Genomic DNA, 18,300 nt, shown 5'->3' with positions numbered 1-18,300 from the left:
ATGTACTAGGGACTATTTCATTGTTTCCAGTACGGTGAGAAAAGAGGGATGGGGTCAGAGAAGGCTGCCTGATGAAATTAACAGCAGACTCATCTTTCTGTGTGGCAGGAATACATTTCCCACTCAGATGCACTGGATTGCTTTCTCGTTGGGAAGGTGAGAACAGTTTGATGAGGGCTGAGAAGTCTGTTTAAGTTTGGGAGTCACTAAAGGACAACAGCTGCCACAGTCTAATCTGCATTATGATTAATCCATTTAACAATCAGCTGTTTTAACAATTAGCTCTGTTACCAGATCAGTCCATTAAGGTCATTAAAACTCTCTTTGCTTTCATTTAACCCCTCAGGTTGCCACTTCTAGTAGGTTGCGTGTCCTTATAGCCTAATGTAGAATATGTTATGGTAACTGATGATCCAGGTCTGTTGTAGCCACTTGGCCTACTATTTGTGTTTTTAATGATTCAGCAGAGATATGCCTTTAGGTGCTGCTGTAAACAATCCTCTAAATCTTAAAAATCAATGATAAATAAAAGGAATTTAATTATAATTTGTACTGACAACACTGTCTACTACTTAGGTTGCTAAGTATTTTCATTCCATGAGATTGGCTCGTTGGTGGAGGGCAGGCATAGGAATTGTTCTGTGACTTTTGTCCTGTTCAAAACTTTGTCAGACACTTACTGTACGCTGAGTTTTTCCCATTCTATGCATCTGACTATGTTTAAATTGCTTAGGAAAATTTAATTAAAACCAGTTTGGCTCTATTGAAGAATGGGCTTATGAGAAAATGGGAGACCAGAAAAATGTATATTCTTTTGCCTGTGTAATATTGTTCTAAATGACAAAATCTTTTCAATGCTGTGAAAAGATCTTCCATCTCTCTGGCTTGAAACGGGAAATTTGTTTGATGACCAGGGCTCAAATCAAGAGGCAGAATTAGTTGATCTAAGAGTGTGGGGTAGAGAGGTTCAGGAATGAGAAGAGGTTGAAATTGGAAAAAGAAGTCCAGGAGAAGAAGAATGAATGGAGAAGTTTGAGAAGTAAGTGAAGCCCATGCTGAAAAAGCAGGACAGCAAGGAGAATAGGACCATCAGTGAAGGAAAAGCCCAGAACTGGGATGGGAAGCAGATGGGAAGAGCTGGATAGGAAAGTTTAGGCGTGGGGCTAGCAGGTAGAACAGCAGATTCCCACAAAGCACCTCTCTTTCAAGAAGCTAGAGCAGCACCCAAATTGTTTCCTTCTCATCCTCCCTTTGTTGGAGGAAGCAGGCTGGCACAGCATCCTGCTCCCCTGCAGCACTAGCAGGATGTCATCTTGCCTTTGGCGAGGCAAGTGGCAGAGGCCTGAGGAACTGAGGGCTCCAGGTCTGCAGATGAACCATATGGCTGCTGGCACAGCGTCCCATGGTGGGAGGCACTTGTCTGCCTTCTTGGTGGTGGGGACCTACGAAACTCCTGTCCGTTCCTCAGGGTCTTTACACTCTCATTTTAACATCAGCTGAAGCACTCGGGGTTAAGGAGTGCCGAACTAAAGCTGCCTCTGCATCCTGTAACTTTTTTTTCTGTGATGTAATTCCCCCCTCTGCCAAAACATGCTTTGCTCAATGAGAGAGAAGAGCTATGCTTATAGAATGCACTTTTTGTCTGGCTTGCTGCAGAAAAAGGAAAAATGCAGTGTAAGAGTCAGGGAATTACTTGAGTAAAGTGGCTGTAGAAGCTACAGGAACATGATCTTATCCTCCAGGCTATCTGAGTTTGTGTGATGTTGAACTAGTCATTTTAAGCTTTTCAGAGGCTGTTGTTAGCCACTGTATCTAACTCATTGGAGATGCCCAATTCTAGAGCCTGAAAGAAGAGTGGTAAGGATACTGCACGTTCTGTTCTGAAAAAGAAGTTTAGAAAAGCATCTCAAATCAAGTACTGCTCAAATCAGCAGATACTTCTGAAATTATGCCATCTGTGCCTCAGCTCACTCACCATGTAATGGTAATAATGCTACTTCTAAAAGAAGATTGTGGGAGATTTTGAAAATAAATTAGCTTAATGTTTTGTGATGCAGTCAAGAAAAAAAATTGGATGAGGGTGAAGGCTGGAGGAATATAAAGGAGCTGAAAGATTATACTATGAAGCACTGTCATGCGGCTACCATGTAATGCAAATGTCTGCTATTAACATGGAGTTCATCAACTGGAAACTGCAAAGGAGAAGGAAAGATACAAAGGAAAAGAAAAATCTGTGAATATTGCTGAGTCTTGTGATAATTGAGGCATCACTTTCATGGTCTCTTACAATGTGATCTTAAAAGGTCTCAGTGGCTATCAGAGAAGCACTAATGCCTTTGAGCTTTTGGGAGAACTCATCTGGACACTTGTCTATACTTCCATCTTGACAGCAGAAAGATGAGAGCAAACTGGAGAAAGGGCCAGTGAGGCTGTTAGCAAGCTCAAAAAAATGGGTGGCCAATTTTAAAAGGTAAAGGAGAGTATATGGCCTTGCAAAATGAAGACTGAGGGATGAATAAGACAGCAGTTTGTAAATACACCTGAAGGATTAACAGCAAGATGGAAACCCAATGAGACAAGGTACAGTTCTTGGCAAAACAATCATTAAGTTTGAGATAAATGGGAATTAAGTTGAGGTTGAAAATCAAATAGTTTTCTGAGAGAGTAGTGAGAGTCTTGGGCAAAGATACTCTCTCAGAAAACTATTTGATCTTCCAAAGGGCAGAGTGGAAGACCCCTTGTTGGGCTGGAGGTGAGGCTTGAGACCTTTGACAAGGGCGTAAGCAGGGCCTGGGCTCAGACTCAGGAGTCTATAGCCAGTAAAATATGTTAACTGTAGCAGATGCTGCTTGCACACTTGGACATCCTGCCTTCAGTGTGTGTGGGTGGTTGACCTTTTCCTTCTCTCAAGTGAAATCAAGCCATTAGGAATTATGTCTAAATATTCTGGCCCCATACTTCAGAGCTTCAGCTGCTTTAATCTTGGGAAGCCTTGGGGAGCCAGATTACCAGCATATCTGCCCCCCCAGAGTCTGGGAGCATATGAGATCTCTTTCAGATGGCTGGTTTTTAACATGCAGCCAGAGAGGTCTGTTGAGTGCCTGAGCATGTGTTCAAAGAAGGAGATGTATGTGCTCTCTGTTAGCACTTCCAAGATGCAGAAAAGCCTCATGTCTGTTTGCTCCAGGATATCTGTTAGTCCTGGTTTATGCAGCATTTTGGAATTGAAAAACTCTGTTGTGTAAGGGCTGAAGGAAAAAATACATCGTTGGAGTGGAAACACTGCCGTTTTCAGCCTTTGGACGGCTTCCACTTCATGTTTGTCACATGCAATTCATATCTGAAAGGAACGTGTGTCACTGCTGATGTGATGTGCCATGTCATAAAAGCTTTGGTGACATTTTCTGACCTCTTAAAAACTAACAAAAGAGGTTTGCAACTTGTAAATGCCATCTGTCATGGCAAAGCAGCTTCCCAGTTCTCTAATCACATATGCCTCTTGTGAAATGCTGCATCACCTTGAAAAAAACCAGCATATTAATGGATGAAATTCTTTACATAATTCATCTATTAAATTTTTTTGCTTATTATGAACCCTGAGGGGTGGAAGTTGCAGCAAATCCATGATAGCTTTAGGAGTTCTGTTTCATTAGAGCTGTATTTACTTTCTGATTTTTTGGTACTCTGAATTGGAACCATTCTCCCTATGACCTTAATCTTTTGCAGATACTCATGGGGTTCACAGATGGAAGTGTGAAAAGTCTGAGCTGTCTCAGGAACATGTAACAGGACTTGGGGGGTGTGTAAAAACAGGGGAGTGTTCTTCATTAACCTGTGCTTGTTCCCGTGGTCCATTAAGGGAACTGAGATGTGCTAATTATTTTTAATTGATTCAATTTATGTCACACCAATAGCCTCAGATGTCGGATAAGGAGACCAAATGTTGGGTTCAGTTTTTGCTGGGCTGACAGCTTATATAATGAACAGTTTTGAATCAGTAGGGACAGTTTTTACAGCCTGGAAGAAAATAAGCAAAGTGTTTCATGCTTGGATAGGAGAGAAGAGTACTTTATCCACTTGTATTTTACTTTGCATAGTGCTGTTCTTGGCTGCTCTGGCTTTTGCATGTCAATAAGAGAAACTTTCTAAAGAGAGGATTTATTGCAGGAAATGTGTCCATATTGTAGGCCACATACACAGCATGCATTAATTTCTAAGTAACAATGAGCAAAAGGTGCTTCAGATGGTGCCAGAGTACAAAACTGCATCTCTACAGACTGGTGAGAGGCAACAGATCTCCCTTCTGTCACAAACAGTGCTTTTTGTGTTTGCTGAGACAAGTGCGAGCATTGTCTAGCCCTCACCACCAGCACTGAAGAAGTTAGGTCTGTTTTTATCACTGTGTTACAGGCAGGGAAGGAGTTCTGCTGAAAAATGAAGTGACAACACTAGCAAATCTGTGTAAGCAGCAAACCAAGATACCAGAAGCCCTGGCTTGCCAGCCTGTGTCATTACATCATGCCCATGTGCCCTGGGCAAACCCTGTTCTTTTGACTGTGTTTGTCCATAGCATTGGTGACATAGCAGACTTCAATACTGATTCTAATTCTGGTTTTTATACATAAGATTATCATTTCTATGGCAGTACCTATCCTCAGGCTTCTTATTGGTATAAAGATGTAGTAATTTCTTCATCGGGGTATTGAGAGCGTGAGGCTAGATGTGCGTGGGTGTCACAGAATGGATAAATAAAAAATATCACCCAGGGGCAAGCGAAATCAAGAAGCCTGTGAGCATCACTCTGGATGTCATGTTCTGAGGTGGCAGGGGTATGTTCTCAGTCCAGCACTTGCAAGACAAAGCCATCACAGTGTTCTGCTCCCTCCTAGCAGACCAGATGGAAAGGTCCCACTGTGCATGTAGGGCCCCAAGGGTCCTGCTCACAGATGGAGTGATGAAACCCAAAAGCTGCTCTGCAGGAGTTCAGTGGGTTTTTTGTAGCTGCTTTGCCATGTAGCCATTTCAGTCTGACCTGTTTTTATAGATCCTGACGAGGTCTGCAAAACAAACTTATTTTTAACTGCTATTCACATGATTCTTATCTTACCATTTGTAATTTTAAGAAACTAATATGGGAGTTGGGTGGGATAGGTTTTTGCATTGTCTGCTCTGCAGTAATGACTTTTTTGCCTGGTTTGGCCCTGAAACAGAAGGAGAAGCCATCTCTTTTTTGCAGTAGCTGCAAAGTGACAAGGGTTAGATTAGCAGTTCCTGCAGGCTGGTTGATGCAGTGTAAAACTGCAGAGTTTTATTGTGAAATCAGCCTATTGGTGTGGCCCGGGAGATAGTGGCGCAGGCACCTGAAACAGAAGATATTTGAACTCCTTAGAGGATGCTATGTAGCTTTTTATCACAGCCCAGTCATAGCTGACATTTAAAATGTGTAGCAAGGAGGGAGGGAGATTAGGAGATGTCTCAGTAGAGGTATTGCAGCCCATCTGGGCTTTTCAGAGTGAGAAACTGTACCCAGCTGGGTATCCCTGGCTGGTATCAAAATACTTCCTTTGTTGTCTGCTTGAATAATAACCAGGTACACCGTGCGTGGGAAGGATTTTTGGGGCAGAAAAGCTCCTTAGCATCCAGCTAAGGGAACAGCAAGGCACTGCAGTTGGGAAGGCAGCATGAGGAGCCAGGCCTGCTGCTTTCCTTCCAACACTGAGCACCTTCTCTCGTTTTAGGAACTTTCCGCTGTACGTTCTGCGAGACTGAAGTGGAGGAGGATGAGTCGGCCATGCCCAAGAAGGATGCAAGGACACTGGTGGCGAGATTCAACGAGCAGATTGAGCCCATCTACGCGCTGCTTCGGGAGACAGAAGATGTTAACTTAGCCTATGAAATCCTGGAGCCAGAACCCACAGAGATTCCTGCCCTGAAGCAGAGGTGGGAGCGCGCTTGCTCTTTCCTCACTGCACTGCTTCCTTGTAGAGTGTTACTCTGCTCTGCTCTGCTGTGCTCTGTGGGGCTTTCCCAAACCTTGTGCAGCACTTACTTGTACTATGCAAACAACTGACAGATTGCCCCAGGGATGTGTGGTTTACAAGGAGACAGAGGGCTGTAACCATTTTCTACTAAACAAGGCAAATGACTGTTCTGTTGGTCAGCCCTCTGCATGTATTTTTCTATGAGGTGGGATGCTTGAATTGCCTGCTGCTTGCCATGCTGCAGCTGGTATGCACACTAAGCCCTTGGCCCAATAGTTAAAAAATGCAGCTGCTTGATAAAGCTCTGAAGGTGCCACCTATGCTGTCTTCTATCTCTCAAATACTTATCTGTCATCTGTTCCTTTTGCTTCTACCCAGCTTTTGAAATGAAACTATCTGCAATCCACACCTTGTATTTCAAATCCTCATATAACAGCATTCTAGTTTGAAGACATTACTTTTAATGAGCAGTTTTTTTCATCTCATTTTGTCCAACTTATTACACACCTCTTCTTTTCAGGAAGACCATGTTGGAGTGAAAAACTCCTTAAAATGTTCTTATTCATGGGAAATGACACTTTCTTTCAGAACATTCCTAGCTTTACAAAAACAGATGATGTTTAAATAATGCAAAAAGATGTGGGGAGCTGTCAGTTTTGTCAGCTGTGGTGAAATGTGATGCACTTCTCTGTATTTAAAAAAAAATTAATTATACACACGGGGGAAAAGAGCTGTACCATGGGGGGAAGCATTCCCACAGTGCCTTGGGGTGCTTGGCTTTAGTTAATAGGAGAGCAAGCAAGGTACTCTTTTTTTCTCTCAGGCTAACCTTGAGAATGAATGTTCCTCATATATTCATGCTAGACAGCTTCTAATTAATATAATAAAAATTCTTTGTCTATTCATAGTCTTTTTCTAGCCAAGAAGGTAGCTATTTTTCCTCATCATTCTGATAGAAAAACAGAAGCAGTATCAAGAGCAGAAAAGATTTTTCCAAGGTCACTCAATGTGTCTGGTGATATGGGGAATTCTTTGAAGCCTTTATACCCAAGCTGAATCACTAGACTTTGCTTTAAAATCCCTTTTCACTAGTTTAAGTAGTAGAACTGGGATAACCCTACCAAAAAGAGAGTAATTTTTTAGTCTTCCCTCTTTGTGGAAGGAAATTATCACAGCAGAGGCCTGGTGCAGTCCCACAATTAAATCGCAGCACCCACTTACTTGACTCTTAAATACTTAAAAAACATTGTAAATGATTAATTACTCTGTGCAAGGAATGACAAAATAAATAGGCAGCTTTTTAAATGCTTACTTGAACACAACTTGCTTCAGCACATACAGTGATTTAATTATTTATTAACTCTTATTAATTCAAAGCAGTTAATTCCATGAAAGCACTGCTGTGAGATTTTTTTAAAGTGCCAAACCCTAGATTATTTATCCTCTCTGTTTTTATGGAGTCTTGAGAGTCTAAAATCATTGACAAAACTGACATTTGATGATTGTGAAACAAACCAAAAAGGTCACAAAATGCCTGCATCTTCTCTTCTCAGTAACTTGGGCAACTCCACGTGTTTTCAGGAGAGTTACAGCTCTAAGTGGCCCCACTGGCACTGCAGAACTGTCATTCACCTGCCCTGGGAAACTGGGTAGATCTTCATTTATGCTTTCCTAAGAGGCTGTTAATTTTCTTAATCGTGGGAGAGCATGAATTAGCCCCACAGGTTTCAAAATAAACCTGTTTTACTTAAGCCCTTCTCTGTAGTTTTTGAAAAATTATGGATTTTAATAACCCTTCTATTTCCTTGTGTCAAAATAGCATGATTTCAATTAACAAAAAATCTTCACAGAATTAATTTTCTATAGTCATGCTGTCAAGAACCATGGGTTGTCTGTTGTGAAGTTGAAACTCTTAAGAGCAGCACAATGAAAATGTGTTTTGTTTTATCTCAAATGTGGCAAAAAAAGAGAGTTATCCCCATTATCCAAGACCTTTCTAAATAGTCTGGGCAGGATTGAGATGAAAATTTCAAGTTGTTTGCCCACTGCACAGTGTGGTTTCTGTGGGCCATACCTCAGCTGTGTCAGGGGCTATTTATGTTGCCTTTAAAGACAGCAAAACCACTTATTAAGGGATTTCCATCGAGGTGAATAAAACAGACTAAATGTAGCCACATCTGGGCCACTGAGCTGCCACAGTTCCTGCCTGCAGGGTGGCCATGTGAAGTCTGGAGCAAGGTGGGGAAAAAGTAGTTTGTGGATCTAAGAGAGAAAGAGAGATTTAAGAGATCCCTTCATCTGCTCTGTGCTGCCTGTACGGCAGCTCCCACACCTGACTTTTTGTTGGTGCCTGGTCCATGGTGTCTAATGCTGTACTCTGGAACAGGTTGCTCCACAGTAAGTTCTCTTCTTGCAGAATGAAGTGTTCCCCTGCTCAGGTAGTCTCAGGGTGGTGCTCACACCTATCAACAGTGGCATCAATTGAGGCACACTTGCAAAGCTCACTGGGGTCCAAAATCAGACAGAAAGTTTCTGGATGGCTCCAGCTCAGTGTAGGACATGGCAGTAGATCACATGAAGTAATTAGTACTGTAGGTGTCTCTTAGAAGTGTTACTTTAATTTTTGAAACGTTCCTGACGTCATGGAATAAGTGTTTTGCTGCTAAATGGTTCTGTGTAGGAAAAAAGTCAATTTCAGGCACATTCCCAGAGGCTTCTGTGCAAAAGTATTATTAGGTAGTTCCTGGCACTACTGAGGGTTTAGTGTCACGCTGTAGTCATGGGGAGGGAGAGCTGTGGGGAGAGCTGCATTGTGCATCCTGTGAGTGAAGTGGATTACATAAAATTGTCAGGGAAACGATAGATAGAGATTTCTATTGTGTGGGAAGCAGAGTGGTGCTTTTCACAGAACACACGCCTGTCTTGGAGAGCTGAAAGGTACCAACACTTGAAATAACACGCTGGGGAGAAGGTCTCTGTGTGGTTCCTTAGGTTACATAAGCAATGCATGCGCATGAGCCTTCTGCCCCAAAATTCAAGGCTGCTGTGAAGCTCTCCTAGCAGAGCTGGCTCTGCAGGATTGCTAAGGACACGAGACATGCTAACAAGGATGCTGTGAAGTATTTTGTTAACAGATCCCAGCCATTCCACTACTGTGAGCCTGTGAGTAGCTCTCAATCAACACTGTGGCTGAACACACCAATATTTTTTATTTGGGGAAGAGCAATGTTCACCTACCTGTGTCATTTCCCCTCACTGTTTACCCCTAAAAATCCAGCAGAATTAGCTCATCAAAAAGTGGTAATGTCTTTACTGAACTAAAAAAACCGACAAATTAGTCAGGTCTTCTCCAAGTGCAACTTTATTTTAAGCTTCTTGGTTGGAGAAAAGGTCATTGGGTAGACAGCAGCAACTGAACCATGCTCATTGATAACAACTGTCAGCTCAGCTGGCATCCTGGAGTATTCCTGATGGATTTAATCTGGACAAGAGAAGGAGTCAAGGCAGGGCTGTTCCTCATGAAAAGCTGTAGTTACCCCTGGCAATTGGATGACTGAAATTATATGATCTGCAGTGGATTTGTTTCTCTGAAAAGATGAAATCTCATTCTGAAGTAGAGGAAGAGTCATATTTGGCTTTCCCCACTCTGCATACGTAGCAGCACAAGCCGGGGTGTATTTTAGGCTCATTGCCATCATCAGTGTGCAGAAAATATTTCACCTGATACCCTGTTTTGATCAGATCCAAGCAGGAATGTTTTTCTCCATCAGTCTCCTGAGCTAAGAAGGAGCCCTGCCAGGAAATGCATGGAGAGCAGAGGGCTGGGCTTTGACTTCACATGGGTCCACAGTGAAGACAGTTCTTCTGTCTCCTCCTGCACTCCATCAGCACACAGAGCCTTTTGTCCAGCCCTAGTTCTCTGGTTTGAAGGTGCTTTGTCTTCTTTCTTCTCTGCCTGGGCTCCCCAGTCCTCCCAAGGCTGCCTCTGTGGATAGTACGGATCTCCTGTGTAGCACAGGAGAGGTGACTTCTCAAGTGCATTGTCGCTCCCAATTCAAGCAAAGGTTTAAATTGTGTTTTTCATGGTGAGTTAACTTCTTCAGGAGTCCTGTGATTAATAACAGTTCACGGCTCTGAGCATGCTGAGTCCCTGGGCCTACTATCTACCTTGGTTAGACCTCAGTGCTTTTTTAATGCAGTATTTGGCTGCTGTGTGAAGGCCAAAAAGAGGCTTTTCCAAATACCAGACTACTGTTTGACTGTGTTTTGCTGCTGTGGCTTTTGTTTCAGGGAATTCTGGGGTGTTATGTTTGTTTAAACCTAAGTGCATTTGCATCTCTAGTGCTGCCTCTTTTCAGTGTCTGTGGTGGATGTTGCCATGGCCCTGTGTAGGGTTTCCCAGTAGAGATCCACAAGTTTCCCAAACCAGCAAGCTGGCACAGAAATTCCTGGCAGCACATGTTAGAACTGAGAAGGAAAGTTCTCAGTGCAGATCATGAGGGATAACTAATCATCCTTGAAGTATTTTTGTCTAAGGAGGGGCTTGTTCTGAGAGCTGTTTTTCTCTCTTTAACTTCCATGTAGCAAGGAGCGTGCGGCCGGTGCTGGTTCAGGAGCAGCAGCTGGCCTTGCAGGGGGACACCATCGGGAAGCATGGACCACAAAGGGACCATCATACGAGGACTTGTACACCCAGAACGTCGTCATCAGCATGGAGGACCAGGAGGATCTGAGCCGGTCTGCAGCTGAAGGAAAGCCAGCCAGAGAGAGACCCATTTGGCTGCGGGAGAGCACGGTGCAGGGAGCTTATGACCCTGATGAAATCAAAGATGGTAAGAAATTCACAGAGGTACTGCTGGGTTTATACAAGGCCTTTACAGTGCTGGCAAAACCATCTTCTGGTGTTTGTGTACAGCTGCTGCTCCCAACACTGGAGTGTCTGCTCCCCTCTGCTGTGCGAAGCACCTGTGTGTAGGCAGATGGAAAAATTCCTTAGATCCAGGATTGACATCTAGGTCAGTAAAGCTGAGCTGTCCATGAAATTTTGTGGGGGCTTCTAAAATGTTAATTGTTATGTCTTCCACTTTGAGAGCTTATTGCTTCTAGGTTAAGGTCTTTCAGTTTCATCTAGAAAGCTGTCTCCCTAAGAGGTCACTGCTGAAAAATAACATTTATTAATGTTCAGTGACCTTGAAGTCTACTAAATCTACCAGCACTGTTTATATTCTTGATAATTGTTTCTCAAAACTTGTTATGTATGAAGAATACTCAGAAATACAGCTTCTGGAAGTACAGTAGGAAGGTCTGTCACCATGACAGGTGAGTCTTTATTCCCTTCTGTTTGTTTCTCATTATCTCTGCTTTTATTTTCATTCATCTTGGGGTCAGGTTATCTACAGACCAATGGTCAAAGTCTTATAACCATTAGTAGAAACATTCTACTTTGGTATGTGTGCTGTTTAAGATTCCATGCAAAAATTGGAAATGGACGCCTTTTATGATTTTTACAGGAGTGAGTCAATAGATAAAATAATGTTAGGATTATGAACTGAAACTGTTGGTGCCCTAGGAAGAAGATATGGCAGAAGAGAGTCATATGTCTGAGTATGTGACCCTGGAATTCGTGCCATGTTCAGGAGAGGAGTGGAGTACTTAGGTGTAGCGGAAATGAAGAAAATAGATGTGATGTAATTGTCACAAGATACCTAAAGAACTTATTCACATGTAATGCCTTTCAAGTGTATTATGGATCCCAAAACATTTTTCAAATAGATTAAGCAAAGTGAGATGATTGAACAACCTGCTCCTGCAGTCTGTAGCAGATGTTGTTGTTACTCACCAGCCATGGTGAGTTCTCACCCCATTTTTCTGCTAGACATTCAATTCACCTGTAGTTTTAAATCAGCTCCTTGAGACAGCTTTTGATGTACACAGCATAAATGTTTCTCAAGAAGTCGCTAAGGGACATGGAGGTGGAGTATCTCCTTACAGGATAGTGGCATCACTGCTTAACCTCCTCAGCTACAGAGATCAAAGAGGGAGCTTGTGAAAATAGTCTGAAATTGCTTCTGCAGCGCATAAACAGGAAGGACAGAAACTTGGGACCATTGACAGAAAAGAGTCGCTGCTTGGATCTGGCAGAAACAGTTCTTGCAAGCAAGAGACAGCCTCTCTGAGCCACAAAGTCAGCCTTTATGGAGCTAACTCTGGCTGTTGTCATTTCACAGCTCTCAGTGTGATGAGCTATGATATTATTTCACAGAAATGCTCTCCTACAGCCTCTTCTACTCCACAGTCACAAGCAGTGAGCTGAGCACATGACTGCCAACACGATGCCTTTATTCTTCCTTTTTTTCAGGAATTTGGCAGAGCCTCTAGTATTAGTAGTTGTAGCCATCACCCATTACTACAACTTTGTTTATAATGAAAACAGAATTCTGGTGAAATTAGATATGGTTCTCTGGGCCTTTATTTTACCACAGGAAAGGAGTGACCACAAACTGCCCTGGAACTTACTTCCTTCACATTATTTTTTAATCTCAACGTGAAAAATGTAACCAGCACATTTCTAACTGGGGAAGGAAAAGATTTGGGAGCTGCCTGCCTGGATGTGGTGCTGAAACCATGAGGGTCTGTGTCTTGGAGGAGTGGGCAAGTGGCTGCCTGTGTGAAGGCAGAATGCCAACACCTCAGCTCCAGCAATTGTTCATAGGCAGCATCTTTTGGTGTAAGACAGAAAATTTGCCACAGGGAGCCTGTCCTACTTTTTAAGCCTTTTTTTTTTCTCCATATTTAATTTCTTGTTCTGTGTTTTTGTTTTGTGGTGGTTTTTAGGTTTGGTTTGTTTCTTTTTTTCTAATACTCCCTGTAGTTCTTCTGGTGCTAGGTGGACTCATAGCCCTCTCACCAAAGGTGGGATTAGGAGAGGTTTTCTGTGGAATGCTACTTTTTGAGCAGAATTTTACCTTCAGAATCCATGAACTGTAGACATTCTGCCTACCAGAGCCATATTGAGCCCTCTCAGCTGTTATTCAGACAAGTTTTCTGAAAGAGGAGCACAGGCCAGGTGTGTCAGCTGGGACACTGCAGTCCCCTCCAAATAAGAGGTGCAGGTAGGGAGCTACAGGGACTGTGTGGGCTGTGTTTCACTTGGAGAGCAGGCACTGGTTAGTGCTGTGCTGCACAGCTGGGCTGCAGGCTGTCAGCTGCATCTGCTCCATGCCAGCACCATCTTCCTGTAAGGAGCTTTTCCCCTTTCTGCCTGGTATGGTGCACCTTCACTTGCAATGTGCTCCTGGTCAAAGCTTCCAGCTGGGAGCCACAGTGACTCTAGGCCTCCTAGGAAATGTCAGTATTTGCTCTGCCATTATGATTCATAACTGTCTCTGTCTTTGAAGGGAGAGGAGGAGTTCTCTACACATAGAGAAAGGATGTGACTTTGTCAACTGAGCTCAGTGGCAGTAATTAACGGAGGTTAAGAAAGCTTTCAGGGCCATCACACCGATCTCTGTGAGGAAATGCTCATTCCCTCGTGTCCCTTTGCAGGGGGCCGGGATCTGGATGCATTCCAGGAGCGTGAGGAGAGCCGGGCAGCCCTGGACGACAATGAGGAGGTGATGCGTGCCCTGCTCATCCACGAGAAGAAGACGCCTTCTGCTTCCACCGTCACGGTCAGCGGTGCCGCTCCTCTCTCGGGCGGCAACGCCAGTGACTCCGAGAGCGAGACCAGCGAGTCAGAGGAGGAGTCCCCTCCCCGCCCTGCCGCCACGGCCACCGCAACGTACGGGCTGGAGGAGGAGGAGGAGGATGAAGAGTTCGAGGTGGTGGCAGAAGACCCCACTGTCACAGTGGCTGGGCGCCCGCATTCCTACAGCCAAGTGAGCCAGCGCCCCGAGCTGGTGGCACAGATGACGCCGGAGGAAAAGGAGGTTTACATAGCCATGGGGCAGCGCATGTTCGAGGACATGTTCGATTAACTGTCCCTGCCGGGGCATTTTTTAAAAGGTGACTTTTTAAGGCAGAGACTCTTTAGCAGAACAGAAGAGTGGAGCGCATCTTCCCTCCCCTGTGCACAGGCAGGGTCACTGCAGCTCAGCACTGCTAATCTCAGGCATCCTGCTCACCAGAGCGGGGCAGCAGCACAGCTGCATGTGCCAAAACACATAGGGGAGGACAAGTCTCAGAAGTGAGGATGCTTGCTTCAGGGTGCCCTGCATAGGCACTGCTGTAACCTTCTCCAAGGCCCTAGCAGCTCTTTCTCCCAATGGCTTTAAGTTGATTTTTGTTGCAGATCCCAGTGAAGTCCTCATCCCTGCTCTCAGGGGACATAAGGGCTCCGTAGTCTAAGCAGAGCACTCTGCAGAGGAGGGCGTATGTAACATACATCTGCCTGTGCTCAGTGACGGGAGAGGAGAGGGAAGTATTTGTCTGCTGATGGCAAGCTCGGACAGGGCTTGTAGCTGACCCTCTGCCAGCAGCCACTGGCCACCAGAGTGGCTCTTTGTAAGCAGGCCTGTAGGCAGCAACCTTTTCTTGCTCCCATTCGCTCCCTGCTGGGACTCAGCACCTCAAGGTCAGGTGTAACTTGAAACAAGCCGAGCGAAAGCCTTGGCAAGCACATGCAGTCAGTCACTTCTTGTCAGTGTAACAAATACCCTCCATGGATCTGAGCTGCCAGTGCTCTGACTTGCCAGGAGAAACCTTCATTTTCCAGTACTGCTGCCTGTTGCTTCTGCCTAGCCCTGTCCATGAAGACATGCAGACAGTTCACAGTGGGCAGAGCTGCTGTCAGGCTGTGCCAGAGAAGTAGCATAACTAAGTTTTATTTGCAATCTCACCAGGGCTATATGATTTTAAAAGAAATTGTACAGTTTTGAATTCTGCTTGGCACACTCTTTTACCACACAAAGACATTTATCAGTGCCTATAGAGCAATATAATGTTTTTAATGTTTTTCTCTTTCGATTGAAAATGTTGCTTTTTAAAATTGTTGTGTTTTCCTACACAGTCCTACAATAAAACAAAATTATAAAAGAGTTCTGTGTTCCAGAGAGTAGGGGCAGCATTATGTGCTGTTCCACTTATATGGGCGGTACAAATTTGCTGCTCATTGAGACTGTAAATCTGTTTTATACTAACTATGCTTTCTATGTTCTGCTAACCTTGTAATGCCTCCTTTGTGGTTTGATTTTCAGCTTCTCAATACTCTGAATCCCCCTCTTTTTTAAATAGTGTTTTGAATTTTCTTTTAAGTCATTTTAAAGAGGAATAAATAAACAGAAACTTCTCCCCTTTGTCATGTTTCAGTTTATCTTGTGCCTAGTTGGGAATATTGTTTACTTATCATTTTGATTTATTGGATTCAAGGAAAAAAATAACAATTTGAGGTCTCCTTTGAGAGGACCATTTGAAATCCCACTGCACATTGTTTCTCCTTAGCAGAGGTTCCTTGAATGCCTCCTGGAACCTCCTGCACTTCCAGGATGGATGTTTCATTGCATCAGTGCTGTGTAAAAAACAGAGGCTGCTTTTGATCAGCACTTCCATTTCTTTCCTCCTTCCTCAAGGGAAGCGTAGGCTGATGGTGGAGGGCTTGCAGACATGGTGCTGCTGGTTAAAATGGTGTTCTTGTATAGACAGGCTTCCAAGATCTTGTATCAAGCTTCTAGATATCAAGTCACAGAGCTGATAAGTCAGATTCAGTGATCACCTAGCAGAAAAAAAAACGTGCTGTACCCATTCTGTCTAGATTTAATCTGACTGAATTCAATATTATCACTGGAGAAAAGCAGGTAGATTTACAAGGAGCCAAAAGCAGAAACTAAGAACTAATCCTGAATACAGAAAACTGCTTGTGCTCTGAACTCACCAGGGCCGTATACTGAGTTTTCAGTTTGCAAAATCAAGCTGTAGGTTTAGTAAAGATGAAGTGAAGAACTACCCAGCATAAAAATCTATAAAGTAGTGGTTTTCTTAATAAACACATTTAATTGTGGTTTGTGCAGAGGTTGAAGTTTTGTCATTCAGCAAGGCACGTCCTGCACATGGCGAAATCGGAGCAGCGGTTGTGGGGTTTGCCTTCCATCTCTCATCCACCACATGCAGCCTTTGGGAGGACTGGAAAGTCAAAGGTGCATGAGCAGATGCCATCATTGCCCTCTCCAACAGTTCCTGGCATTAGAAAGGATGGCTGCTCTGCTCTGTTCCAGACAGTTCGGGCTCCTGAAGGACAACCTGTCATGACAAGCCTGGCTTGAATGAACAGTTGATAGTGCCCTCTTCCTGCAGCTGAACAGAGCTCTGCAGGCATGGCAGGATGGAAAAACAGCTTCTGCAAGCAAAGCCAGGCACTGCCAGCAGGTTGGTGCTAATGCAAGGGATAAAGCCATCAATTCTGAGGGAGGCCCAGCCATTTCCCCTGCCTGCTGGACCACATGTGCTGCATTAAAGCTAACCCAATAACACTGTCAAGCCTTCCCGGGTGGGTGTTCTGTCTAACTCCATTCAAACCAGTTTCTGCATCTGCTTCCAGCCTAAAGTGCATTTTATCTGATGAGTGATACCTGAGAGTTCAAGAAGTGTTTGGACAACACTGTCAGGCATATGTGTGATCCTTGGAGTGTCCTGTGCAGGGCCAGGAGCTGGACTTGGATGATGCTTGTGGGTCCCTTCCAACTCAGAGTATTCTGTGGTTCTGTGGATGTAGATGAGGGCAGGGCACTGGAGCTCTCTCTGGAAAGGGAGCTGCATTTCTCAGGCTTCTTGTGCTCCTCTTCCCAATGGTCAGAGGTGCCTCTCCCAGCTGGATGAGAGCTGCCTCTGTTCCTGCTACCACTGCAGGTCAAGAAAACTGCAGTGGAGTTGTGTTCCCTGGCCCAGTGCAGAGCAGGCCAGAGCAGGTGAGCTAAGTTGTTGATGGAGGGAATGTGCACTGTCAACCCCAAAGAACAGAAGCATTACAATATTTTCTACTAAGCTTCCAAAAATTGGCTTCCTTCATCCAACTCTTCCTGTGCTGTTGCCTCCTTCAGACTTAGATTAAACAGGCTTGCTCTGTGAGAGTCAAGGGATTTAAAGATCCCCTGGAGGAATCCTAGAGGGCAGAAAAATAGCATCACCTCCTTCCTGAGACATCTGGGGAGCTGTGCCTCAGTGATGCCTGCAGCGCCAGGATCTGCTGTGAAGTTTAAGAAGGCCTGGCAGGGGAAGCAGCCTGCTGTGTTTGGGTCTCTGTGTCCCACTGAGCCTCCCTAGGAGGAGAGAGAAAATTGTCTCAGGAATCAAATGCAAGACAGAGCCTTCATGGAAACAGAAAGGTTATGAGCAGGTGGAAGGACATGTCAGCAGCAGGTGAGCCAGCAGGCAGTCCAGGGGCGGGCTGTGGGGGCAAAGCAGCAGCAGCCCTGTTCCTCTGGTGTGTGTCAGCAGAAACAAGGGAGGCTTTGGGACCTGTCCTTTGGAGCAAGGACGTGTCACACAGTGCTCCAGGTTATTGCTCTGGGCTGTCCAGGATTGATACTGCTTTATCCCAGTGGAAGCCTTGGGCTTGATGACCATGCCCCAGGCTTGTTAACAGGAGGCTTGGGAATATTGATCTAAGCATGGACAGCCAAGGATCCCTAAGCATCACAATATGCTCCAGTTTGAAGTGTATTGACTGTGAGACAAGTCTCCTCCAGCAGCAGAGGAGCTGGGGCTGAAGAGCAGCTTCTCTCTGCTGAGCTGCTTCCAGAATAATGATCAATATTTACAAAGTCCAAGGAGATCATCACTTGTACAGCCTTGATAGGAGGTGTAGCCAGGTGCTTGAATCCGGTTAAGATGTGAATCCACAGAGAGTCATGGAGAGGCCACTGCTAAGAGAAATGGCAGCCCAAAGCATGGGGAGCAATGTCTGAGTGCTGGTGCTCTTGGAAAGCTGCCTGCCTGCCTGCCTGCCTGCCTGCTAGCAAGCAGAGAGCAAAGCACCAGCAGCACCAGACTGTTCAGGACTATAGTCCTGTCCCTGTGGCAGAGCTGTTTTATCTCTCTTTCATAGATATCCAGGGAAATCTGTGCTTTTTCCTGTTCGGGATACCTAAATGAACTGCCAGAAAGCAGTTTCTTATTTACCAGCATTTAGATTGAGAGAGAGAAAGAGAGAGAATGAATCTAATTTGTATTCAAACAAAAATCAGACTTTGGAAGCACCTGGTATCTCATTAAAAAACATTAAGGACAGTGAGTATTAGTGCAACCACCCTGAAGCAGCAGACAGTTTCTGAAGAAGATGCTTTCAACAGAATAGGTATTTTTGCTTAAAATATGTTTGTGACCTAAA

General features: G+C 44.4%; 1 protein-coding gene across 2 annotated transcripts in view; it reads left to right on the top strand.

Annotated features, from left to right (window-relative positions):
• Positions 1 to 15,267, top strand: part of GTF2E1 (general transcription factor IIE subunit 1) — a 49,240-nt gene extending 33,973 nt beyond the window's left edge. For both annotated transcript variants that reach the window (XM_030952753.1, XM_030952762.1), the window contains exons 3-5: positions 5,739 to 5,940; positions 10,566 to 10,813; positions 13,527 to 15,267. In XM_030952753.1, the coding sequence (XP_030808613.1) occupies positions 5,739 to 5,940; positions 10,566 to 10,813; positions 13,527 to 13,957 (881 nt within the window). In that variant the 3' untranslated portion in view covers positions 13,958 to 15,267. The remainder of the gene's footprint in view (positions 1 to 5,738; positions 5,941 to 10,565; positions 10,814 to 13,526) is intronic.
• The last annotated feature ends 3,033 nt before the right edge of the window (positions 15,268 to 18,300 follow it).

Source organism: Camarhynchus parvulus, chromosome 1, assembly GCF_901933205.1.
Source record: "Camarhynchus parvulus chromosome 1, STF_HiC, whole genome shotgun sequence".
Lineage (NCBI taxonomy): Eukaryota > Metazoa > Chordata > Aves > Passeriformes > Thraupidae > Camarhynchus > Camarhynchus parvulus.
The sequence above is the reverse complement of the archived record's forward strand: the minus strand, read 5'-3'. Positions and strand labels throughout refer to the sequence as shown.